This window comes from Aulonocara stuartgranti (assembly GCF_965226115.1).
Source record: "Aulonocara stuartgranti genome assembly, chromosome: 8".
NCBI classification, from domain to species: Eukaryota; Metazoa; Chordata; class Actinopteri; order Cichliformes; family Cichlidae; genus Aulonocara; species Aulonocara stuartgranti.
Window position 1 is genome coordinate 27,256,661 of NC_138959.1, and position 26,447 is coordinate 27,283,107.

At 40.0% G+C, this 26,447-nt stretch overlaps 3 protein-coding genes across 10 annotated transcripts in view; 1 reads left to right on the forward strand and 2 right to left on the reverse strand.

Moving 5' to 3' along the window:
* Positions 1 to 1,073: 1,073 nt before the first annotated feature.
* LOC309712580 (ER lumen protein-retaining receptor 2) lies at positions 1,074 to 8,200 on the reverse strand. Its single transcript, XM_082543475.1, has 5 exons — positions 7,915 to 8,200; positions 5,843 to 5,943; positions 5,453 to 5,611; positions 3,168 to 3,420; positions 1,074 to 2,315 (listed from the first exon to the last, which is right to left on the reverse strand). Exons 1-5 carry the CDS (start codon positions 8,003 to 8,005, stop codon positions 2,281 to 2,283), a joined length of 639 nt encoding a protein of 212 aa, XP_082399601.1. The 5' UTR covers positions 8,006 to 8,200; the 3' UTR covers positions 1,074 to 2,280.
* A 1,246-nt stretch (positions 8,201 to 9,446) lies between these two features.
* On the reverse strand, positions 9,447 to 20,613 carry mettl9 (methyltransferase 9, His-X-His N1-histidine). 4 transcript variants are annotated; one of them, XM_082544869.1, is made up of 6 exons: positions 20,508 to 20,613; positions 17,992 to 18,147; positions 16,789 to 16,979; positions 16,509 to 16,718; positions 10,659 to 10,843; positions 9,447 to 10,568 (listed from the first exon to the last, which is right to left on the reverse strand). In XM_082544869.1, the coding sequence occupies exons 2-6, from the start codon at positions 18,079 to 18,081 to the stop codon at positions 10,342 to 10,344; spliced, it is 903 nt and encodes a 300-aa protein (XP_082400995.1). In that variant the 5' UTR covers positions 18,082 to 18,147; positions 20,508 to 20,613; the 3' UTR covers positions 9,447 to 10,341. The 4 variants fall into 4 exon arrangements, with proteins under 4 accessions (XP_082400995.1, XP_082400996.1, XP_082400994.1 ...); XM_082544870.1 differs by lacking the exon at positions 20,508 to 20,613 and adding an exon at positions 18,327 to 18,941 and having other exon boundaries at positions 17,992 to 18,125; XM_082544868.1 differs by lacking the exon at positions 20,508 to 20,613 and adding an exon at positions 18,327 to 18,938.
* Positions 20,499 to 26,447, forward strand: part of LOC309713310 (CASK interacting protein 2) — a 55,384-nt gene continuing 49,435 nt past the window's right edge. For 2 of the 5 annotated variants that reach the window (XM_082544839.1, XM_082544842.1), the window contains exons 1-2: positions 21,639 to 21,845; positions 24,665 to 25,121. In XM_082544839.1, coding sequence (XP_082400965.1) covers positions 25,028 to 25,121 — 94 coding nt within the window. In that variant the 5' untranslated portion in view covers positions 21,639 to 21,845; positions 24,665 to 25,027. Of the gene's footprint in view, positions 20,553 to 21,638; positions 21,846 to 24,664; positions 25,122 to 26,447 lie in introns of those variants that run through there. The other 3 variants (XM_082544841.1, XM_082544843.1, XM_082544840.1) reach the window with 2 other exon arrangements.

Sequence of the window (26,447 nt, forward strand, 5' to 3'; positions counted from 1 at the left end):
TTAAATGTGTCTGTCTCTAAAGCACTTTGAGTTAGCTTCTGTTTTTTAAATGTTCTATAGTCTATAAATAAAAAATATGTAAATAATATAATAATAATAATATAAAAAAGCACAAAAAGGTTAATGCATTTTTCGCTGATTGGTTGGTTAAAAAATTCATTAATCTAGCGAATGATTGAGCAAACAGTAGAATCAGCAGTCTGTTCACGCACCACATTTAATGAAAATATGTCTATAAATCTGCAGTTTGGAATAGTATCATGCTTAAGAATGCATTATTGTCTGCATTTTATTTAAGTATTTTTTTAAAAACAAATAGTCCGTGGTGTAGTGGTTAGCAACTTCCTTCTCCAGTCCAAACACATGGGTTAGGTTGTTTGGTAATTCTAAATTGGCTGTAGGTTTGAATGGTTGTCTGTCTTTATATGTTTTCTCTGCAAACTTATGTCTTGTCTCTGTTGTCTCCATATGTACCCTATAATATAAGTACATACAGGTTTTAGAGCAACTTGTGCTCTCATCCAGGTGTTTCTTGAATTTTTCACCAAGACAATGCATACCAGGATATATGTGTCCAGTCTTCCTTCACTCTATGATACTAGCCAGCACTCTGTCTTTACCAGTCATAGTCTCTACATTTAAATGCGTCCTCTCACCTCTACTGCTTTCCTTCTCTCTCACTGCCCCTTAGCATGCCTTCCATCTTTTGTCTTCTGCCAACAGCAGCACAGTTTTGACCAGCAGTGAAAGCACTCGTTGTTAAACTGGGCCTTAACCAATCCGGTATGAATGGAAATCTCATTCTGTATTATTTGCATGCTTAATTTATATCAGATGCACTTCCTGAGGCAAAGTTCCCCATTCATCAGGGCTTGGGATACTAGGAGTACACTGGTGTGTGCCCCCCAACATGGGTGGAATACTGACACCAAAAAGGGAAATTCCAGTATATATGAAAATGCGATGAGCTTATTAGACTTTCTGCATCAGCGGATAAAAAAAAAGTAATAAATCTGACTGTCATGTGTAACGTCATAGGAGCAAAACTTGAGTGGAATCACAGTACTAAGACAAATGTTTCCCACAAAGCTTTTATTAGTGGTGGTAATATCATGCAAGAGCTCTGGTGAGAAATGAAAAAGAGAACTTGAGAATGATGAGCATGAAAACTCTATCAGAAACCAATATAACTTCATAGGATACTGCCGCAGTCTCTTTCCAAATCCAATAGGGAGATTCCTTTCTTAGGGTCAAATTATGCACAACAGGTAGAACTTTCTACAGACTGTTTATTGGAAACCAGCAGGAAGATTAAAAAATAAATACATTTGCAGCTAAAAGGAAAAAAAAAGACCTCTGCAGTGGGACTTCACACACAGCACATAACCAGTGAGTTTATGCATCTCAAACATATAAAAGGAACCATCTGAAATGATGTATAATTACAGGTGGCATCGGTCACTTTAAACGAAAGCAATTAACGGTGAGTTCACTGACTTTCTTCACACGTTTGTTTACTCCTAATATGGACAGTGCTTCATATGGCGACGGAGAATACACTGAGGATCTAATGCCCATCATTTCTGACAGCATTTGAACCAAAATATATTCTAAAGTTACCTTCAGAGTTGCTTTGATTTTGAAAAAGAACTATTTATGGCATCTACTACTGTTTTTTTTTTTTCCACCAAAAGGCATGAGCAGCAGTCATTACAAATGGGAATGCATACTGGCCAAAAACAGAACGGCAGAATCAAAGTTATGGGATTCAATACAAGCCTCCTCAGTCAGATTTAGAAAAAAACAAAAACAAGAACAAAGAGATTTTATTTTGATTGCAAATACTATTAAAAATGCTCAATAATATCCCACCACAAGAAGTCTGCTTCTATATCATACAGTGCCAAATCACAGGCAATTTTATCTCCCGAGCTCCATCGATGTGTCGAATCTCCAGATCACACATTTTATGTAGAAAACATTTCTCGCTTTTTTTCCCCTTCCGTTATACAGAGTAATAAAAAAAGTTAAGGCAAGATGCATCAAACAGAAATCTGCAGGCCAAGGAGCAGCTGCTGAAGGTGTTCCAATTCCACTGATTCTGGATCAGCCAGTGGCTCCTGCTAGCTCTCTGTCTCAGGCATCTTACACTGGTGGGAGGGGAAGAGGAGGAAGTGACTGCTGATATTGGGGGAATGGGGCTGTCAGAGGTGTCTGCTGCCCCTCCTCCTCCCCTCCAATTGCCCGATTTGAGTCTGCCAAAACACTCTTCTTTGGCACTTAGGCTGGCAGACTCAGCTTCTTTCCTTTCAGTACTGAAACCAGACAGGACAGATTTATGTTAAACATATTAGACAGGGAGCATTCATCACAAGAAGACACACTGATGGATTGATTTTTTTCAGTTTAGTGTTTTTGCTGCCTGAGACTTGAACACCAAAACTTATATGAAAACTTTATTTCATCAACATTTGTTTTAACATCAGTGTAGTTAAAGGGAACTTATTATACCTGAATTATTTAAAGCAATCAAAGGGATGTGAAGAAGCCACTGCTATTTATATCCAAATGTCTACGCACTGTGTTTAAGAGACATCAGCTGAAGTCGACCTATGATTTTGATGAACACCAGTTTCTACCACAAGATGGTGGAGTGACTACTGCCCAGTGTGCTCTGAAACATGAGTGTAAAGCCTGGTTTATGGCCACTGCATTGGTTGTGTTGTTTGTGATGTCACCAGTGAGAAAAGAAAAAGGAAGTCGTCTTAAACTCATATTAAAAACTCAATAAATGATGAAGCATCGAGGGCGTTTCTGAATTTTTCATTATAGTGATGCAGTAGTTGATATGACAATGCATCTCTTCCTGATACTCTTTTGTAAACAAGACAGTTATGAACTCAATGACATCAATTTATGGACAAACCTTAAAAGTTTAGGATTGCAAATGATGAAAAAAAAAAACCCAAAGAAAAAAAACAAAACACTACACACAGTAAAAACAAAATGTTCAGATTGGAGAATCTAATCTTGTGCTCATGTTTGCTTTGTCCTTGAAACAAGTTACAACATATCTGCACTGCTACCATTAAAGAGATTTTCAACTTTGGTTTGAACAAATATATATTTAATTAAAAAAATGAAATGAAAAATGCAGCAGCACTCACCTTTTGTTACATACAAATAGAAGAAGTCGCAGTAGAGGATGGTCTGCACCACTCCAGCAACGATGGCAATCATATCAAAGAACCCCTCAAAGTAGAACCTCCATATCCAGTTGATGAGGTAGAGAGCTCTGTACAGACCCAGGAAGAACAGGTAGTGGGTGGTGATGGTCTCAGCTTCTCCCGTCTTACTGATCATGAAGAGCTGAGGTAGGATGGCCACTGACTCCAAGTAGATAGAAAATGTCCACAGGATCTGAGGTGGAGGAAATGGATGGCAGAGTGTCAGCAGTGATGTGTGTTTTAAATTTACATACAGAGATTTTATCATGTTTGCCAGTGTTGAATGGCGGGCATAACTGTGAGTACTTGGGCAAATGTTAAAGTGATTTTCCTGGACTGAAAATCAAGCTCACAAACACACTCTGCAAGTCAGTGTGTTGCAAATACATGAAAAAAGAAAGCATGCACATGTAAACAAACCAGCCAGAGGCACGGTAAAAGAAATCAAACTGAAACATAACCCTTTTTTCATAGTAAGTCTGCACTGGTGCATGCATGCTGCATGGCAGCTGTCTCACGTGACTGAGTTTAACATGTATGTGCATCCTGTTCCCTCTATAGAATGAAGTGCTGGGTGATTCCTCAGACTTTGGTTTCAGTTATGATTTTCTCTCCCAAAGATTTTGAAAACAACTTTGTTTGGACCTAAGTTGGGCTACATGTCAGTCACGGATAACGCACGTGATCTAGGCTTTGAAGGAGGCATACTCCGTTTCCTCCATGTCCGTGGTATAAGATGCAAAAAACGTAGCCTAGTGAATGATGGTAATGCAGCATACAGCGACCCACATCAGGTAGAAAAGTGCACATTTGTTTCCAGTTATGAAATATGTCATTAACTCTGAACGCTGAATTAAAGCCAAGAAACTTTCCAAGCCATAAACAGCACCCAACACGGCTGCCTTTGAGAAGTTTTAAACAGAGCTCCACCACAATGATGGAAACTTGAAGCTGGGTTATATCATACCGTTCACGGTAATACTGGTATAATTTTGGGCAACGATAGAAAAATGAAATATCGCAATAGAATATGGGTAAAACGCGCATACGCAGTGCCTTTGTTTTCATACGCACACGTCGGAAAAAGCATTGCGGCGAAAGCAAATCGTTGAATGAAACGGATGAACCAGAACTGGTTTGTAAAAATGCTGCAACTTCAGTGGTGTGGAACTGGTTTAGCTTTCGTCCGTCAGATACAAAGCAAAGCACTATTTTTGGTAGCGCATGCTAGCGGGCCGTCGTTATTAAAGTGTTGTTTGGAAAATACGGCACACTTAAAATCAATCCTTTGATTTTTCTGAAAGTCGACAGAGCCCCTTATAATCCAATGGGCCTTATGTATGAATTCTGGTTGTGTTTACTGACCTCGAAACGATTTTATGTAAACGGCGCTTCAAAACCTGTCAAATGTTTTAGTACGACTTTGCTGAGCTACGAACCCGCACCGCTTGATGGATTGTTGGAGCATTACAGCTAACGTAGTCAGGAGCCTGGCGGAGTGATACGTACTGTGCTTCAACATAATATTACCGTATCGTGTGTGTATGACCTCTTTTTAAGTTTTGTGGATATTATACATGGTTATGCTGAGGATATGTCGGCCAGTTTCCACTGGAAATGCCTTTTGGTTAAACTGTCAGCGAGGAATTTGCATTTGCACTGTTAATTTTTTATATAACTTTAATTCACATTAAACAGCTGCTTGTTTAAGTGAAAATACATTGATGTTTTTTTTTTGCACTAATAAAGTTGTGGAGTCGTAAAGTATTTTGTCTAGTGTCAGTTATATCGTTATTGCAAATTTTCAAATGTATATCGTGATAAATATTTTTGGACGTATCACCCTGCTGCTCTACTTGAAGCACCATGTTGCTGTTCAGCACATGAGGATTCCCATACCTGCTGCTCTGTTAATAGTTCGACACTACCATCTATGGCACTATGACAACACAGAAGCAGCATGAAAGATCGACTGCTCTTAGATAGTTGGCTTATAGGTGCTGCAGAGAGCCTGTCATAGTAGGAATCAATCTAGATGACAGCCCTCTTTTGTCTTCCATAACTTGCATACCAATTTCTCCTCGCTTCTTCTTTTTTTACATTATCTATTCTTTTTTGGAGTCTGAGTAGTTGTGTCTAATAACAGTCATTTCAAGATTTAACAATATAGTTATGAATTTTATTTTATCATAGAGCAGCCCTGGCTGTGTGTTTGAATGTCTGACCTCCAGAGGAGAGAAGTCATGGTTAACCAGGAAAGCCAGGCCACCAACAGGGACGACCAGGAACTCCACTCTGAACGTGTCATGGTTTCCATCATAAGTTGCCTTGAACTTCATGTAGATCAGGTACACAGTGGCGTATGAACATCCGATGTAGATGATCTGAAATATAAATGGGAAAGCATTAAGACTCTCGTGACCTAATGGCCTGAGGTACTTGCAGTTGTGCAGCATGGACACCTCGTACAAGCCTACCACAAATTATTTGGCAGCTGTATCGTTTAGCAAACACTGACATGTTGGGCCTGGTGTACTGGTTACGCCCACACTGTGTTCATTGCTTGGATGGAAAATGCTGCAGGATGTGATGATGAGAAGGGGGCAGGATCTTACCTTCATGGTGGTGTTGTAGAGAGAGATGAACGATGTGAGCAGGTCAAGGTATCGAGTGGTGAACACCAAGGCAAACAAGATCTGACTCTTTCCCGAAATACCTGTGAAAGACAGCACAAAGTATTTTAAACTTAACATTATAATGTTTTACTCCCTATTATATGGTTAGTATAGGAGCAGAGGATATTATATAATTGGAACAAGTATCTGGTATGTTGTCATGTGACAAAACCTGTTTTTTTTTAAATCATCTGATACTATAAAGGCCAAGAGTTTTTCCACCTCATTCATGCTCAAATAGCTGCACTACTATTACTCACTAATAACAGAAATCTTCCAGTGAGTTGATTTTAAACGTTAAATGCTTGTTTTTGAAGTTGTACATAATCAGAGCTCTGGAAAAAGCCACCAGAGTATTCCCCCATGGAAACACAAATTGTGAAGCTGCTTGGAACAATCTAACGTTGTATGTTCTGCTACTCCCATTAAGTGTGCTCCAACAACATAATTGTTTAAAACTAAACTAAAAACTTGTGTAGTTATCTGAGGTTTTGTACTTCCTGATATTCATGTATTGTTTTATTCAATTATGGCTCCTTTATCAAGTTTCATTTGAAAGTTTTATCACCTTTACTGGTCCACTGTTTGTGAGTCATTTCAATTTATTTCTGCTTCTTTAAGTATTGTTAAAGCAGCCACTCCCATTAGGATGTAAAGGGATAAAGGCAATCACTCAGAAGTACTTTGATTTGCAGGAACAAATAAGCCTAAGGCAGAGATGTCTGGGGGGGCAGAACTAGTCCACCAAATGTCCAATCTGGTCTACACACAGACAACTCATGTGAATTATAGATTCAACTTGAATTGAAAAACATGCAATACCAAAAAGTTGATTCTGTTCATCTAAACGTAGTGTTTTCAGTGGGAGAAACGTTTTGTCATTCATCCAAGTGACTTCTTCAGTCTCAGCTGACTGCAGGTTTCCCTAACCTTACAAACACTACATTTGCATATTGACCAAAACTAGCACCACATGAACATAATCGATTTTTTGGGATTTCTTTACCTGGATGATTGAGCATGCATCAAGACACATGCAATAAGACTTTATGTTAGAGTGTGCACTTTAAAAAATGCATTGCTTGCTGTTCATGATCTGTTAATAAATGTCAATTAATTAACAGATGCAATGGCTTACTTGCACTTCTCTACATTAAAAAACACAGGCTATTATGCAACTGCTTTACTTGCTTGCTCAACTTGTAATCAAATTACATTGTTTGTAACCCATTAATGAATTCAACAGTCCTCTAAGGACACCAGGTGATCCAAACCTTGTTAGCACTTCAAAGTCAATTATTCGTTTTGTTCCCCTTTACACTCTCACACACCATTGTGTGGTTTAATCTAGGTATGGCTCCCTTGCAGTGATAGCAACCTAACCTTTGGCCACAGCAATAACAGGAAAAACAAAGTTTCACAGAATGCAGGAATTTACTTTTCCCTCAAAGACCTGCTGGACTTGCAAGCAAAAACATTCACCCAGTCACCGACTTTGCATGTGCAGACTTGGGAGCACTCGATGCTGCCACGTCAGAGAGGTCATACCAGGCTGTAGTAAAGCAAGTCACAGGAACAGTAAGGCTGAAACGTGGAACTAGCTTAGTGTCAATCAGGTGAAATGACGAAGCCAAACTATCAAGTACTGTGGCCCTCAGGTCCCCCGTCTAACGCTAGTTTGGGGCCAAATGGACTGTCAAGACAAGCTAGTAGCACAACTGATGACAGAACCACATAACAAGTTTCAGGGTCCTATTCTTAAAAGGCACAGTGACAGCCGCGGGAGTGGTTGTCATTACTTAATGACAAAACATACCGCTTGAAATGGACAGGACTACTAGCCAGCTAGCTAACATTAGCCAAAAGCTGGCTAATGAGTTCCAACTAACTACAGATAAGTTCCACGGTGGACAGCTTTCACTTCTCCTCAAACTGCTAATTACACGAGAGGACACATGCTGTGCCTACTAAGGTTCGCTTAAACTCTTAAGTTAAAGACTTTGGCTACTCACCGGCACAAGACCTGGTTTTCCATATTTTTAGCAGCAGGATGATGATAGCTGCTAAGTGGGAGAGGTCGCCGGTTAGCCTGAAAATATTCATGTTTGCAGGAACGCGGCAAGTAGCAGGGCGATTCTAGATTCTCTGAAGAACTCTGCCTGTCTCCGGCAACGGTTTTTTTTTTCCTATCCGACAGCGCTGAATGACACTGTGATGTTAGAATAAACGGTTTCTGGGTCCAGAAGATGGGAAAATGGCGAGTCAAGCGCGACGTGGCTTGGGGACGTGGCCAAGACCGCAGTATCCAATGCAAGACGGGAAACTCTCTTGGTCCCAGCCAATCAGGACAGAGCGATTGGTAATTTGCATAAACTATGCTGGAGGAAACGTTGCCTTGAAGTTCTACGAAAAAAGAAAGTAAATACAAGTTTCCCTTTTCCCAGTTGCAATGGTCAAGGAAACGAACCAGGAAATCAGCGTCTATCCTTTACTAAGACACGTGTAAATACGTGGAGTTAAATTTTACTTTAATATCCAGTTTCATTCAGGTGGTACTATGTTCATCCTATTTATAGCCTAGTTGTAATTCGTTATATTTTGCATAGTTTAAGATTTTCTGTAACTTGTATTTTTCTTTTTAATCTTCTCATATTTATTGGCTATACCTACTGGAGTCAAATTCCTTGTTTGTTTGCACAAATTTGCCCAAATAAAGATGATTCTGATGTGTAGTTAAATTCTCCTTATAAAACAGAATTTAACTCTACATATTGCTACGACACAGAATAAGTATTTTTATACATATTGAGAAGAATGTTTAACTACATTTACACAATTTGGGAGTAAGTTCTCTCCAAACATTAATTCCAGAAACTGAAGAGCTTATTTGCAGATTTTTAGAGGCAATCCTGTTTCGTCTGCAGCAGAGGTTGACTCTCAGGTGGTTCCTGTAATCAGCCATCTGCCCATACTCACGTACCAACTTTAAGCAGTCCTTGCCAAGTCCCCCAAAACTTTTGTTAGTGAAACATAAACACCCCATTATATGACCCCATATGCTCATTGTGCTTTCGCTGCTCCATTTTGCAAACCCTGACCAACCTTTCAAACAGGTACAACATGAGACTTAATGGCAAGCAGTACGTTGGAGTCTGGTAACAAGCAAGAGCAGAAATGCATTTCTTAAATATACACAAATCAAAGATAATCCTTAAAATATTCAAGTAATGCCTACTTGCCAATCTTTGAAATATGTATAAAACCTTTGAGACCACAAGAGCAAATAAATTAAAAAAAAAAAAAAAAAAAAAAAAAAAACCCACAGAGATCTATTAAGAGTAGGGGATAATCTGATAGCTGGACTAAGTTTGAATCTGCTGTTTGGAAGCAGTGCATACATTTATAGTTCTCACAGAAGACTAGGCTTGGGATACACTAGTATTGAATTTGTTGAAGGTACAGATTGTCAAATTTCTTTGAGGCAAATATTATCTTACAGGAACTTCACACTGCAGCATGACAAAAATAAAATTAAGCCAAGAAATGCTCAAAAGTGTATTTTATTTAGAACAAACACTTAGACTGCATTATGTGTGGCACATTTCCCCCCCCCCAAAAAAATTCATTCTGCACCATTATTTGAGCAGCATAGATTCAGGCCATAACATTGAGAGACAAAGTTTAATTCATAAACAGCCATAAATGCAGGGCTTGCTGCTACAGCATTGCTTGGAATAGTAAAACCAGTAGTTTACAAGTCAATGCGGTAACTAAGGCCTTGTCCATTTATATCATAGTTACATCTACTAGCACCAACAGGTATTTTATATCAAGAATTAAAGATTTAGATGTTATTGTCAAAGAATAAAGCTTTAATCTATTTTCATTAAAAAAAGAAAAAGAAAGAAAGAAAAGAACTAGCTTTGAACAGTCTACAATATTCTTTTTGTGGTCATTGAAGCTGGAATTCCATGGGCTCACTTTAAAAGTTCTGCTTCAAGTTATTGTAAAATTATAATGAACTGGCTACAAAATGGGTGTTTAAATGCCTTTCTTTCACTTGCACCATCTTCACTGTCTGATATTGGGTAGAAAATTTGTTGGGAAAAATAAGGGTCCAGTTAAACACCATCTCAAGAGGGTCCTCTGCATCAATACAGAATGATACTTCCAGTGAGCACAGGTAACGACAAAAAAAAAAATCTCATGTTTTGTTGGTTGTGTAAGAGTTATGACATCAGAGTCCATTAGTGGCATTTTCTTATAGGCCAAATGCCTTCCAGATTTTTGGGTAGAGGTCTCACTAAACAAGATGGCTGGTGAACATTGAAACTATGTTACCTGAGCTTCACACCCGACTCGCCACTTCTAAAAAAGTCAAACACTGCGATTCAAGAATGCTCATGAAAATATAACTACATACTCTGTGCTTGTAGTACTCATGGAGCAGCCACTTGATCATCTGAGGACTTTAGAACAAAAACTGCATCATCAAGAAGGTAGTAATCTCTTGCTATGTCCCCTTCGCAGAGGTATGGCAATCGGGTGAAGGACTCCACCTCAAACCCCACCTTTCGGAAAACCTCATTTGTAAGACTGTTTACTTGCTCCTCCCAAGTCTTGCCTTGAATTTTTATGTATTCCCTGGGACGCTCCCATCTCCCTCCTGGGGAAGAGAGACAAAAAGAGGCTGCTTTATCTGGACAGAAAATGGTTACAGAGCATAACATACAAGCAGCATTTATTTTCAACTGACCGATTTCTAGCCAAGGTTGGAAAGGAATCACAGCAGCCACGATGAGTCTTCCCGTCCCTGGAACCAGTGATTGTCGGATGTCCTTCAGGAGATGCAGGGGATCGTCGCAGCGGTCGAGAAGGTTCAAACAGCTGATCACGTCATACTTAAAGCCTGTCTCCTGCCACGCATCTATACCCAGCAGTCTGATATCAACAGGAATTTAGCAGGAGAAATAAGCATTCAGTTACAAGAGATCATCCAATTCAATTCAATCTTTATTGGCAGACTTCATGTCCATAAAAACAAGACAAAACACCCCCCCCCCCCCCCCCTGCAAACACAAGGTATAAACCATTTAAAAAATATATATATATATAATAATATACATACATACACACATACACACATACACACATGGGCTGAACGATATATCGCATTTGCGATAATATCGCGACATGATCAAGTGCAATTTTCTAACCGCAAAGGCTGCGATTATACTCTGGACATGTCCAAATTCATGGGCTGCATCCTCCTGAGGCCGCATTTGTAGACAGATTACGTCACAGCGACGCGCCGAAGGCTGTCCAAATTACTACCATATCCCAGAATTCATAGCGCGGCCCAGCCAAACTCCAGTTTCCAACAATGGCGGCCGCTACTAAGTTTTAAAATTACTCATACTAATCTTTCTGGGTCACAAAATAAACTTTTAAAATATTTTCAGGCGAGAAAGTAGCTGTGTAAACATCAAATATCTGCTCGGTTTATCAAGATATCCCATATTTGCAAAAGTGCTTCGACGTTTTCAGAGGCGTCTGCTACCCACCAGCTCGACAGCTAGCCGGGAGCTCGAGGGTTACTGATGCGGCCGAGAACGGCACAACTCCCGGCACATCATTTTCAGATCACCGCGGAGTTTCGCTGCTCGGGTTAAACGTAATATATAAGTCACTTAGACAACCTAAAAATGTTATTGTTGGGCTTTTTTCAGTGTTTTGTTTGTTCGTGAGTAAATCGGTTTGGCTGAGATTAAAGTTATTAGATTAGATAAAATAAAACTTTATTAATCCCCCGGGTGGGTTCCTCCTTGGTTTTCACACAGCTGACTAAACGTCAAACAGAAAACTTATTAAACAGAAGTATGAGACAGTCGAGAATTTACGCCAGTGTCTGGTTATATTTTAGATAGCAAGAAGCAGACGGCCGAGTTTAATAAACTCCACCGAGACAGCGGTGACGCTAATCAGAACTAGACCGTCCAATTTCACGCCTTTAAATTTTAAAGGCGTGTTTGTGTGTGTGTTTATACAATTGCTATTATGTTTGCACTTTATGTGTAATGTTACTGACTGCAGAGATCAGTAAGATGTGTGTATTTTTTATTTATTAGTTTTATTTATTTAATATTATTTTTTAATTGAATGACAGTCTAGTAGTTCACAGATGTCGAAAAACTGAGTGTGGTAAAGCCACTGATTTTGTTTATGTATATTTCTGCAATCTGCACATTGTACTGACTTTCATTTTAATGTTTACACCAGGGTTCCTTGTCAGCACTTTATGCTCAGATGTTTGTAAGCTAAAAATAAACTATTGTGTATGTTCAAATATACTGTTGTGATTGAAGAAGTTAAATAAAAATGTCAGTCATCAATTCATGCATCACCTCATGTCATCATAACAGAGGTCTGTCTTCCAGGAAAGAACAGTTTAAAATTAATGTAATATAGTATTGGCCATACTATATGATGTATTGCTTGTCTTTGTTTAATAATACAGAACACAAAGACCTTAAAAAATAATCGCATATCGCATCGCAATCGCAATATTGGGGCAAAAAAAAAAAAAAAAAAAAAAAAAAAAAAAAATCGCAATTAGATTATTTTCCATAATCGTTCAGCCCTAATATATATGTGTGTATATACGCATTTGTAAAAATACAAAACCATAATATACATAAAACACAATTACTTAAAATAAATCAATAAATACACAAACACTTTAACCAGTGCTTTCTCAGACTGGATGAGTAACGGGAACCACTCACTGTTGGATCTGTAAGTGCTAAAATTATACTGTTACTCGAACAATCCAGTCGTTCTCTAAAATTGAACATTAGCTTTCTTAAAAGTGCTTTAAAAGTCCAAACACCCACAGCTACAAACATCTGGCTGGCAGGTATTTCACCTTTTTATGAACTTCAAGAGTTTTTTGTGCCAGTTTAAACAAAGGGAAATTTAGCTGTTTATCCTGCTTGGTTCTACATATCAAAACAGCACTTTTAGCAGCATTGTACTCAATGTGATATTGCACACCATATTCAGTACAGACATTAAGAAGATCCTGTAACCCAGCACTGCTTGGACTAAAAACAACCAGGTCATCTGCATACATAAGATAATTTATCAATGTTTTACCTAATATACACCCAGTGTTACAGGCTCTCAGCTGTATGGACAAATCATCAACATACAAATTAAATAAAATTGGAAACAAAATCCCACCCTGTCTAACACCATTGCTGACACCAAAGGGGGCAGAAATACTGCTTCCCCATTTAACCTGCATGTTCTGATGAGCGTACCAGTAGGAGAGAATCCTCACGATATACTGAGGAACTCCCCGTCTCTTCATTTTATCAAAAAGTTTTCTGTGGTTCACTCGATCAAAAGGCTTAGAGGCATCAATGAAACACATGAGGACAGATGAATTTTTAGCCCTATACAAACTAACCATTTCCTTGAGTGCATATATGCACATGTCAGTGCCGTGCTTTGGTTTGAAGCCAAACTGATTATCCAGAGAAGAGATGAACACACTAACTCTGTCAAACAAGATTCTTTCTAACACCTTAGATAAAATACTGGCTAGTGCAATTGGCCTGTAATTATCCAAACAGCTCACTTTTGCAGCTTTGTCCTTCATAACTGGTACCAGTAAAATACACAGCATTGAGTCTGGTAATATGCCATGAATCATAAACCCAGTGAAACAGAGTGCTACATGTTTTAAATGTTCTGCAGTGATGTGATCCAAACCAGAGGATTTATCATCAGACAACCTATGAATGGCTTCATATACTTCATGTGTCCTTACACTTATTGTGTCATTACTCATGTCAAAATTGTCCTCATATGGATCACTTTTTATACAGTTAAACAATGCACTGTAATGCTGTCTCCATAATGCTGCAATGTTATCTGCCCCAGAAACACCTTCAACAGTTGATGGTAGAGATGGTTTACAGTTATTAAGAGCTTTCACCTCTTTCCAAAAATCTGCCATATTATTACACAACATTTTCCTGGCCAAAGAATCTGCTCTCAGCATTTGCTCATTTTTAGTTATAAAGCGAACAGCGTACTTATATCTGGCATTCGCACATTTTTTCTGTTCAAATTCTGGGCCTTGTTTAGGTCTTCCAGCCATGGCCCAACATTTATAAGCTATGCGAGCTTCATCATGGTACATGGATACATGTTCTTTCCAGCCAGGTCTGATGTTAGGTTTCTTATGCTTATATTGTTTATCAAGCAGTGTACCACTTTTATACAGAGCAGTCACTATATCATCATACATGGAGCAGAGTAAATGTTTATGCAGAGCTTTCTTACAGTTGACATCTTTGCACAAAATAGCTTCTTTGGGCAAAGAAATGTTGTTCAGATGTATATCGGTATTACTATGATAAGCTAAGAAATCATCTTCACTACATGCTGACCAGTCTAATTTTACACTGGTAGCAATATTATTTCCAGTAGTTGCTGGCATTTGTTCCAAATTCACAGTAAAACCAAAAGGTATATGATCTGACACAGTTACCTCATACCTAATAGTCATGTTTGCTAAAGCTGCATGTCCATCAGCTGTACAGATACAGTGGTCCAGCCATGATGTACTATGCCAGGCTTCACTTATGTATAGCTATCTGCAGGCAGTAACACTTTGGTAGACAAGATAAGATTATTAACTTGACAAAAGTGAGTTAAGTGTTTAGCAAACTGAGAACTGCTGTCTGTGAGATCAGCATTAAAATCACCCAAAACATATATGCTGTAAGTATCGTTGTCTTGAATAAATGCATTAATAAAAGCCAGCCTACTGAGGTATTCTTGCTCATTTTGACAAGATTCATAGGGAGTATAAATATTAAGAATGATAAAACTACTATTGTATACCAATACACCAGTCTACATCCAGTCTAATGGGCTTTATCACAGGGTCTATTTTTTTTGTCCCAAAGCACAGCAACCCCTCCAGATATTCTGCCTCTGACTATGGCTGTGCTGAGATCAGTTGTTGATTCCCCCACTCCCAAAAAACTTGCATTTAGACAGTTAAGTTTTCCCAGGTCCTGTTTGGACAACCATGTCTCCTGCAAGCATAAAATGTCACATTCTGCAAGCAGACTGTCCACAACAATCCGTCGAGCTTTGTCCCCTGCACTCTGTCCCAAACGTAGACCACGACAGTTGTATGATAATATCCTAATAGACATCTTCATGTTAATACGTTGGTATCGCAGTTATCTCCCCTGCTGGATCCACTGAGCTTGGCACAACCGTACCGGGCTTACGAGGTTCATAAAAACGCCGGACCAGAGCCCCTTCAGGCCAGAGTTCAGGATTGTACATTTCACCTACATCATTACGTTCAGCAGTAACCTTGAAAGAGCCGAACCTGCTACGTTTAGTAGCAATTTTTTGACAGGTCACATCTCTTTTGAGTTTCTCTCTCAAATACAGAGCAAGAGTTTCTGCATCTACATCCAGGGCAAATTTAGTGGCAAACACGCTCACCAATTTAGTTTGCACAGTTCTGATTGTACTCACAGCTCCAGTGCCGATAATCGATACAGGTCCAGGCCTCTTATTGTGTCCAGTGGTAGCAGCATGCATTCCTGAACCCGAATTAACCTTCTCCAGCTTGAGACGAGGCTTGCCATTTTTCACAACTTTACTCCATTGTGGGGAGCATGTAGAAAGCACTGTCTCAACGGGATCCTCCGTTGTTGCTGTAGTTTCCATATTACGACCTGAGGCTGTCGTCAGAGCCCGATCTTGACCACATAGCAACATCTCCGGACAAAATGCTGACACTGTGCTTGTCCCAGTCCTTGAAGCAGCCAAAGCTCTGGCTTCCTGCCTTTCACGCGGGCCGCCTTTACTTCGACTCCCCCACCGCTCCTCTGCGTGTTTCCCCAGGGGAAAGTGGGAAGCGGTCCCCGACCCCTGAGCATTCAGCGTAACAGGCTCAGCCGGTACCTCAGGCCGACACTCAAGAGCAGTCACACGTTGGTCGACCTCCACAGCATTGGTCATAACTTGCTCGCAGACATCCGCCTGTAGTTTAACTACATGTTTTAAAGCACCCACCTCAGCACACAGCTGGTCCATTCGCCGTAGTAGACAACACACATCCATGCTGGAGTATGTAACAGGCGGCAAATCATCCAGGTGATGAGATACAAATCTTGGGATATTCTCCCCACACTCATTCAGCACTTTAAGACAGAGTTTAATATTGTTGGCGTCTTTATGCTGTCCTTTATATCCAACGCACCGCTGTGAGGTAGTGGGGCAGAGCTCAAACAAAACTTTCTTGGAGGCTTCAATCCCCTCGGATTCAAATGTGTTCGTGGCCAACAACACAATTTCATCCTGACTTAAAGTTTTGATTTTTACAGCAAGGAAATTAAGTAGTTCATCCTCTACAATTACCCTTCCATCAGTTGTTTTATATATCTCTGGTTTTAATCGTGACCGTTTGAAAGTCGGAGCTACGTCTGCACCACCACCTGCTACATCCGCCATCCAAGATCACCCAGAACTTTCATTTAGTTTAACAAAACAAAAATCCCACACTTACTTGAATTTCTTCTTGCGGAGACGCCTTTTCATGGTCAATGACACTTCAGTTACATAGACCTCCGTGAAATGTGGTGCCATCACCTTTGTAACACCACCATCCCCCGCGCCGAGGTCCAATAGTCTGTCAGCCACCCAGTCTGGCTCAATCCGCATAAGCTGCTGGAACTGGTTCTTGGAAAACACGAACATAGAGCCGCGACCCAGAAACCTAAGAGGGAGCGCAAGTCAGGCAAAGATGGACTACAGGTGAAAGGAAGACTAGTGTGTAAAGAACTCACCCATTAATGGAGGTACGTGATACCAGCGGGCTGAGGACAGTTGAGACGAGAGAATAATAGATTTGGGTGAAGAGATACGTAGACTTCTCTTCACTCTGTTCCACAAAAGCCCTGGTGTCCGCATCCAGCTGGTTTTGGATAAACAGTGGCTGCAGTGATTCTTCCAGTTGGTCAGGGTTGCACCTGTACCACTAAACAAGTTTTAGAGAAAATATGAAATAATAAGGCACAGCTGAAAAGTACAGAAAACATACAGTTGCTGAATACAATCAAGTGAGCATTGAGGATAAGTCACAGTCATACACATTCTGAGTTCTCATTCAACACCAACCCTGCTGAGTGAACATGCTAACCTTGCTTTGGGCTGATTTGCTGGAGATCTTGTTGTTCCAGTAGTGTTACACTACATTTTATTTGCAAGATGTGCAGTAAGTGGGGGGTGTGTGCATGTTAAATGAAGGAACATGTTCTGCTTCAGAACACATTGTTCATTACAGTAAGATTATTATCAACAGTCAGTTTTTTTCCTTTCAAGCACCACAACCATATTATTCGCCCTGTTTATAATTGCGCAACACTTACAAGTCATCCACCGATACAACCCCGGTGTTGTGCCAAGTGATTTCTGATGTTTTCAATGTATACTTTATACATTTGCCTATACTGGTGAATATGCTGGGCATAACAAGATTTATGAAGAAGTTGTATATAAAATGAAGAAATGACCTGTTTTGCAAGTATATTTATGACTGTGTTAGTGCACCTACATTTTAAATCAATGCAGTTCATATGTTTATAAAACTGTTGTATGTGTTGAAATAGCCAGATCTCCCTTTACAAAACAAAAACAGACATTTTTGATGTCAGTGACACTTGAGCTGATACATAATTGCTATATATAAAAGTCACTTTGCCAAAAACGCACATATGTCTACATTGTGACAGGAATGTAGTTCGTGGCTCAAAATTACCCTGTCATACCCACGAGAAACTTCTTTGACATCCTGTTCACATATTATAGATCAGCAGCTTAAATATAGGCAATAATCTTTGGGCTAATGCCGGAAATCACTTTGGCAAACGATCACTTTTTAGTCCAACATCTGCACAATTGATTCCAACTTTTCAGTATTTCACAAAGCCTCGTTTTACCCTTTACAGAACCCCCGCAGTCGTGACAAGGACCATTCGCAGGTAACCTACCTTTGTAACGTCTATCGTATCCAGGTCGCTCAGCATGTTCACCAGGAGAGAGCGGACAACCGGATTTCGGATGTACTTCCCGGTCCACATCCTCTTGATTGAGAGCAGAAAGGCGACGTAACCTACGACCCACCCTACAAAGAGCAACTTCCTCAGCTGCAGAGGACACATAATGAATAAAGTCTTGAGCAGAAGAGATGACAGAAACCGAGAGAGAAGAGGCAAAGTGGCCAGAGTGCCGCGGTTAATATTAGATGGTGTTAAAGAGGCGAACAGCAGCCACTTGCAAAGCAGCACGCAGAGGCATGTGTCCGGTTACACGACGGCAAACTAACCTGCGGGGGCAAGCGGAGGATTCAACAAGGCCTGTTACCATGTACTTAATCCCACTGTCAGCTTATTACATTTAACTCAGTGCCATCTAAGTCAATGCTTTGTCTTCTTTTGGCTTTATTGGAGGCGTTTAAACCGCTTATGCGCGCTTTACCGCCACCCTATGCTTAGGCGTATCCATTAGACGTGCCAAACCTAAAAAACCCGTTTCCAGCACCTATCACCTCATTATTTAAAACTCAGCATTTATTTAACGCGCCCGTGAATCATTTCCTGCAATATGTAAACGTTTTCCAGTAGTTTCCTCCCCAAACCACGGCTACATGACATCACCTGTTAGTGAAGTTCAATTTTTAAGCTTTGAGCCAGTGTTCGCTGTAGTCTTGGCACTGTGCAGCCAGGCGTGATGGAAGGTTTGATCTGACCGAGAAACAAGAGCATGCTCACTTGCTAACAAATGGCTGACCAATGAACAAACCCTGCATATGCTTCTGTACTATAAGACTAGAAATGTGTAAATGCACTGCATTTTATTCAACAGCCTGGAAGTAGAAACCAGTCTCAAATGGGAATGTTTAAAGAGGTCAGAGCAAGGGAACGCGGGGCCAGTTTTCCACAGACTCCTGGTATCCTGCAGTCTTTTGACAGAGTCACCCTCCGCCCATAAACAGGAGCATGTTTATGGTCTGATATAAAGGCTGTTCGACTCTAGGAATGTTTCCTCTAGAAATCTAGCAAGGTCTAAAAATAAATAAATAAATAAATAAATTATTTTTGTCGGTTACTTTCACCAATGAGCAAATATGTGAATTTTTCCAACCAAGCTCGCAGGCATCTAGTACACAATTTTGTCCAAATACAGTTACTTCTGGATCAAAATCAAATGCACAACAACACAGTGGCTATTTCTGTCTTTTTTTAGTTGGCATTGATTATACGAAATATGAAGACAATGCAATGTTGCAAGGCCTCAGTTTCAGATAAGACTGCAAAAGCAAAATGGGGCACTGAAAGAATCTAAAGCAATATGGGACAATTAAATTTTTTAGAATTAAAACTTTAATGCCAACAATTCATCCACTGAACTAAAATGAGTCTCACGTTCCCTCTTGTGGCGTCTCAAACTCTATTAGAGTTTCAGCAATATACAATACACGAGAAGTCTTGCTGTGGGTAACAGACAGCCGTGGAGAAACTTTGATTAACTGATTGAATCAACTTGGGCATCATGTCATAATTCATAAAATATGTGCAAAAAAATTTCTGCAAGAAAACACTCTTCACCCGATTACCTCTAAAATGCTGACAATGTAAAAAAAAAAAAATTGGGTCATTTAGCATCAGTTTGTCATTCTTCTGCAGTGGCTCAAAGTTGTTAGAAGCTTTACTTTAATTTCATTTGTTTTGCTGAGAGAAGCATCTCACAGAATTCTGTATACAAGTCTGTCTAGACATTGTTTGAATTAGTTTTTCTTACTTTAGGTTTCAAATAATTGAAACACAACTGCACTATGTCCTGTTTTACTGCTCAAGAGAACTTTTTCATGCTTTGCATGGTTAGAACAGCCAGCAAGATGAGTCACATTCCTCAAATCAGTCTGCATGGTTCCCAGTGACTGACCTTGGAAATAAAGAGTTTATGTTCATCTCTAGCCTGTTTCTTTCCCAAAGGGAATACTGCATGATAATCCTAACAAGGCCGTGCACACAAAAGCAAACTCCACTAAGAATAGTTCAAATAGTGACATTGTGAAAGATATCCCAGATGAATTCACTCAGGGCTTTTAAAAACAAAGCTCAAAAGCAACCTTTTTGAATTTGATCTTCAAATGTCTCCTTTCCAAAGCTAAAAACTGCTGGAAGCTGTCACTCATTTACATTTATATCGTTTAGATAAAAAACGAAAATCTTATAAATAAAAATGTAACTAGAACCCAAGAGAAGTAGCAGTGGAAGCCTTCTTTGTTGTGAAAAAATGTTATATTTTAATTTTTATTAAAGACTATATTCTATATAACATTAAAGTATAGTACAATGTCACACTTAAATTAACAGAAAGGGAAGTGTGCACACCTTTCCTCGACATAGACAAACGCAACCAACAGGCTCTCTGGGAGACATTTCTACAGCAGTGAATGCCAAGGAATTACACGGACTTTGAAAACGCAGCATGTGTTACATACCCCGACGGCGCGCGAAGAGATGAGGCGTTACCTGCACCTACAGAAGTAAATGAATTTCAAAGTCTACTACTACAGCTATTTATTTCCGGGGCTAATGAGCAGAGAAAAAGTGGGCGTGGTTGACCGAACCTGTTGTCTGAAGACCACTTGATGCCTTTGACTTCTTATGTGATAATTTTTCTCGTCTTATTTTGACCTTATGCTTTCTAACTTTCTAGCTCCTCTTTTCATCTCACAATTTGCCATTCTATCTTCCCATCTGCATGTTTTGTCTCATCACTTAGATTTTCCCCTCATAATTTTAAACAATTTGTCATACCTTCATTTTCTTTTCAGTTTTTCAAAACTCTCACCATTTACCTTTGTGATTTCATAATGATAGTTTTATTTTTAAAAACGCTGATCATTTTAGCTGATCCTTTTAACATGCAAGTCAAATCATGATAATTTCTATAAATCATGACTAACTTTTTTGGTTTTTAACATTTCTGGATTTGGTTTTTCTTTTTAATGGCCGAAATGGACTTTTATACAAGACTGTAAACGCGAGGTAACAGAAAATCGCGCTGCCTTGGATTTGACTAGGAGTAATGTTAGTAGCAGTGTTTCATCAGCAGATGTCGCTACTACATCACTGCTCTGCTAGCTCTCGCTCACTCTTCTCACCAGCAGGGTCCACTGAGGGAAATAAGCTTCTAACAAGACTTACTTAATACTGACTAAAAATGGTCTGAGGATTTAACTCACACTGCCATCACACAAACAGTCAAATTTAAATTCGTCAAGAAAAACAAAACAAACAAAAACAACTATGGCTAAAATAAGCAATTAAAGTATATAAATGGGGGAAATTGCTCCTTAGTAGCGAGAACTTTGTAATAATAGTAATAATATTTAGTTTTCATAATTATTAATAAAAAACAACTTTTGTTTCAATATGATGGTCATACAGTAGGCTGGTTACTCACCTCCGTTAAGTTAACCAAACCGAAGAAGGACGCTAGATCGAGTTGTGTAATTTTCCCTTCATAATAAAATCATATAGAAGTGGAAGTCAGACAATCCAAGGGTTATTGCTCAGTGGCGTCAGAAACTGACGTTGAATTTTCCGGTCCGAACATAACTCTGTGCCATCTGATATTGAAAACAAGCAAAAAACAAAGGAAGTTTGACAAGCAAGAATCCAAGACTTGTTGCGCAACTTTACTTTGAAAGTTTCTACCAGAAGTTGTGTCAGTGTTCGCGGGTCTCTTAACGCTGTAAGTCCGTCTCGCGCTACCCTGAGCGCTCTTCTTGCTCGGTTGTGAGCTATCCTATTACACCGCCGTAGTTGAGCAGGTGAGAACCTTTTCCCTTCTTTAAACCTGTTCATTGTGAACAGACTAAAAAGAGACGGACTCGGTTAATAGAAATACGACAGGATTATAGTAGGAAGGACAGTAGTTGGGACACCTTGATAGTTGAGATTGGTAACTTGGCGAACTAGATTTGAACGATGAGAGCAGACGGCAGTCCCAATGAAATGCGTTCACAAGTCGCATGATCATGTTTTTTTCACTTACAGGCAAACAGCTGAAAATGTACGATAACTTTGAACGAGCTATTGGCGTTTTCCAGTAAATTTCCCTGGTCGGCAAGGACCTTGTTTTCATAAATCACCAACTTTCAGGGCTTTTTCCATCCATCTGTGCTTCACGGTGGTGGAAGAGGGTGTCATAGATTTGTGATGTTGATGAGATGCCGATGTTTTGATTTCATAAAGTTCTCAGTTTTTTGTATATTGCATTCGTCCGTTTGCTGCAGTGGGATGTAAATGAAATTGTCCCAGTGAAGAATAGAGGTTTGGTCTGCTTGCTATTGAGCTGAATATTGCAGAGAAAATTAGGTCTACAACATATACATGTAGTATATTAGACTATATTAGACTGAAGAATTTCTCGTACAGTGTAGTGCAACTCAAGGATTTGTCACTTATCACTTTGGTCATCCACGATCAACTACAGTGTAACCCTACTGAAGTAAGCTCTCTATCCACTTTAGGCCAACATGCCAATTTTGACTTTCTTGTTTACATACTGCATTGCTCATGTTAGTGATGGGCTGTGCAGTTGTTTCTGCGTGTAGAGGTGCATGGCTAGTTTTAAACCATGTGCATTGGCATCTATTGCTGGGCTACCCTGCTGCATCATCACCTAGAAGTCTGCAGCAGAATAGCTGAACTAGGTGGACATCGTGCCTGCAGAGCACTATTTCATCCAAGACAGCCTCCTCCAGACTCAGATTGTTTTGTTTTGCATACAGACAGAATCTAATTGGACACTGTTTGACTCTGTGAAAAACCCTGTTTAATCTGCCTCAGTGGTAAGTGTAGAAACCCAGGGAGGCTGTCTCTATGTTTCCCTGAGATCAATTGTATGGTCACTTTGTGTCCCCCTAGTCTGCACTTGCTAACCCGCACATCTGTGATTTTGAACAAATTGGTTCTGAAGTGGCTCTGCCTGCTGCTTTTTCTCAGAGAGAAAAACACAACTTTTTCTCCCAATAACGTAAGCTGGCAGAATGCCTGGCATTGCTTCACTGAAAAGATGCTTCCTCTTAAAGGTCAGGGGGATGTTATCAGTGAACGGAGACCATGTTGCTGCACGGGAAGAGTTGGAGATTAGTTGCACACTCCAGAGGGACCTGGCTTCCTGGATCAAAGAAAACAAACAAATGCTGGGTCAAGTTTAAGTCACTTGCTTATTCTTGACTGTATTTAACTACTGAAAATTTGCTTATTGATTTCTTGGAAGGGATTGCATTTTATTTGCCTGTTGAATTAGACAACTTTCTTCAATTAGAGCTTGATAATTGTTTTATATTAAAGGATATCAAATAATGGTGCCATTGTTTATTAGGTTTCACAAAATGCTTACTAACTTATCATGATACCTGTATAAGCTGAGCACTTTTAGCGCTTTTTTAAGTTTTCATTGATGTTTATCTGTTGTGCCACATCACTGGACTTTTATAGTCTCCAAAGAGGTAAATACATTTTCACACAAGTCATAATATTTCAACTAAGGGAAAAAAAAAATCCATCAGCTAGATTTCCCAGAGACCATGAATTCTCTCTTGATGTGATGAGCAGTTGGAAAAGGAGGACAATATTACTGATGCTGTTTGAGGGCAGCTCAGATTGTATCGTTCAGATCAGAATTTCTATAGAGACAGGAGAGGAAAGGGCTTGGAGAAAAGTAAGTGTTGGTAGGTTCTCATGCTAAATTGGGAAAATATGTTGCTTTAACTCATTTCCAGCTACCTGTTCTACTCATCCTTGTATTACTGGCTATTTGGGGTGAATAGCTGTGGTTTTCCAGTTTTACCTAATTCACGCATGTAATGAAAGGCAAAACTTTAAGCATGACTCAAAAGATTCCTATGCATCACCTTGCCTTGGACTGGTTTACTGTGGAGTTCATCACCCCCTACAAGGTTTGCCAAGCCCTCCACCTACAATAACCTACATCTCCAACAAGCCTTTAACAAACCTACAGCAGCCTCCAGCTACAGCAAGCCCTCCCATGACCTAGGCTCCTTGCTTGGTAAGGTGTTTCAGGCACGTTGAACTGGGAGGAGACCCTGAGGTTGAACTGGGAGGAGACCCTGAGGTAGACCTGGTTAGACTGGAAAAGATTATGTCTCTCAGCTAGCATGGCCCCATAGAAGCTGGAGCAGGTACCTGGGAGAGAGAAGTCTGGGCTTCTCTGCTCAGAATGCTGCACCTACAACCTGGAAATAGATAATAGGTGGAAAACGAAAACATGGATATAACTCCGGTGTAGACACTGCTTGACTTTGACAGTCTGTTTAGATGTAATGCATACTCTGTGGCACTACCGTAAACATCTGTGTTATAAAACATCCATGATACGAGTCTGCTCATCCTCTTCTTCAGTGGTTCAGTGTCACTGGCTGGGGGAATCGGCCCGACTGCTGATGGTTTCTACAGAACAATGTCAGAAAGCTGTTGATAATTGACCGTTTTTAATATGAAACGGTGCATTTTTTGGGACTGTGTGGTAATGCTCTTTTCACTGGCTGTATTTTTTTTAAAGTTACTGTGAACTCAAAGTGATTTCATTCTGTTCTTTCTTTCCTTTGCTTCTACTTGGCAGTGTCATGGCAGGTTGGGTTGCAGCTGCTTCCAGTTTGTCAAAAACAGACTGTGAACATTATGCTCAGTCCTGCGAGCAAGTAAAACTGCTACAGAGCTTACTGTAACTTCAAATCAAGGTCATCATCAGGAAGCCAAACAGCGATCAGAGATAATGGAAATAAACATTAGTGACAAGAGGAAGAAGACGTCCTTGACCACCTCACCTGATGCGCTGTTCCCTCTAGATGCTGCTCAGTCCTGCATTCACCCGCCTCACCTCATTGCTGGGAATTAGCAGCTACCTGTAGCTGAAAAGACAAGACAAAAAAGCCTTGGCGGCTGCCTGCGATCAGTTTGTGTGTCTGTGGTTAGGTCTGTAATCATGGGAAAAGAACAGGATCTGCTGGTGGCCGTGAAGAGTGGAGATCTCCTGCTGGCTCACAAGCTTCTCTCTAAAGTCAAGTGCAATAAAAGCAGTAAGTATGGAAAGGGTGGGGGATTGCTTTTGTATGACTATTGTGTTTGTTCTTTGCTCAGAGCCTGGGAATATATATTGTTTACACTGTGAAATCCAACTGAGATAGCAATGGCGGAGTTCCTGCCATCAGTGTTGTTGCTTACTAAACCAAGTGGAGTCTCTTTGTGATAATCACAGGATCAAGTTCAGCAGCAGACCACAAAGCGTGGCCCTCCCTCTGGCATTTAGTTTGGGGACAATTTGAAACTAAGTGGATTCAAACTGCGGCACAACACGAGCTAATCTCCTAAATGCAGACCCCAGCAGCTCCTGCCTCTTGCTTTGTGGGGTTTACGGGGCTTTCTTTGAGTCTTATCTGCTTAGATTTGAATTGGCCGACAAGCAAGCTCTCTTTATAGTTGCATTGTTTTAAATGACAGGGTTCTCCCTTATCCACGTCTGGGGAGAGTAGAGGCCAAACAGACTGTGAAGCTGAAGCTGCCTCTGTTCATGGCGTTATCTGCTCTGGGCTTTCATCAGGATGGTTGGCTGTTCAGTGACGAGTGCTGGGAACAAAGCTGTGGCTGTCAGGAAAAAGCCTGTTATACACTTTGCACACTACACAGGCAGCGAGCATTGCTTTGTAGAGAATATTAAAAGTGATATTGTCTGTCTTTGTGCTGGTGTGTATTTCTGTTCATGAAAAACCAGCGACTGTTAGACTGGCTGAGGCAGTGCAGCAGGGGAAAGTGAATGAGTAATGTTCTCTGCTGTTTTCTAAACGACCAGCGAGGGTGGCCTGTAGCAAGTGCTGCATCTGTTATCAAAATGCAGCTTTGGAGCAAAATACAAAACTGTGGATGTTCATTTACATTTTTCTGTTTTTGCTATGAAGTATGAAATGGTTACATACAAGCAGCCCATGTAGGCTAAACTGTTAACCAGTCATTTCAAAGCAGCTACCCTGCAATGCTGAAATCAGTTGCATTTAAATGAACTGCAATTAACTTATTTTAACTGCAAATTCTATGACAATTTAGTATATGGTTAAATTCTGTGATGCCATCTGTAGATGCTATATCTGTAGATGCTATATATATGTGTATAAATACCACCCTGAGAAAAATTCAAGTGCCCTTTCAACTCAGCTGCCGATTGATGTTTGCCGGCATTAAAAACGACCATGTGCTCGTGGGGGATGATTGAAAATAGTAGATGGGGTTTTTTTTAGCGAAAGGGGTTTGAAAAGTTGCAAAATTAGGTGAAAGTTGCAAAGTTGCTCAAGTTGCCTGCATTGATGAGATGAACATGGGGTTAATTTAGAGAGGAGGGGAGAGCGAGGGTT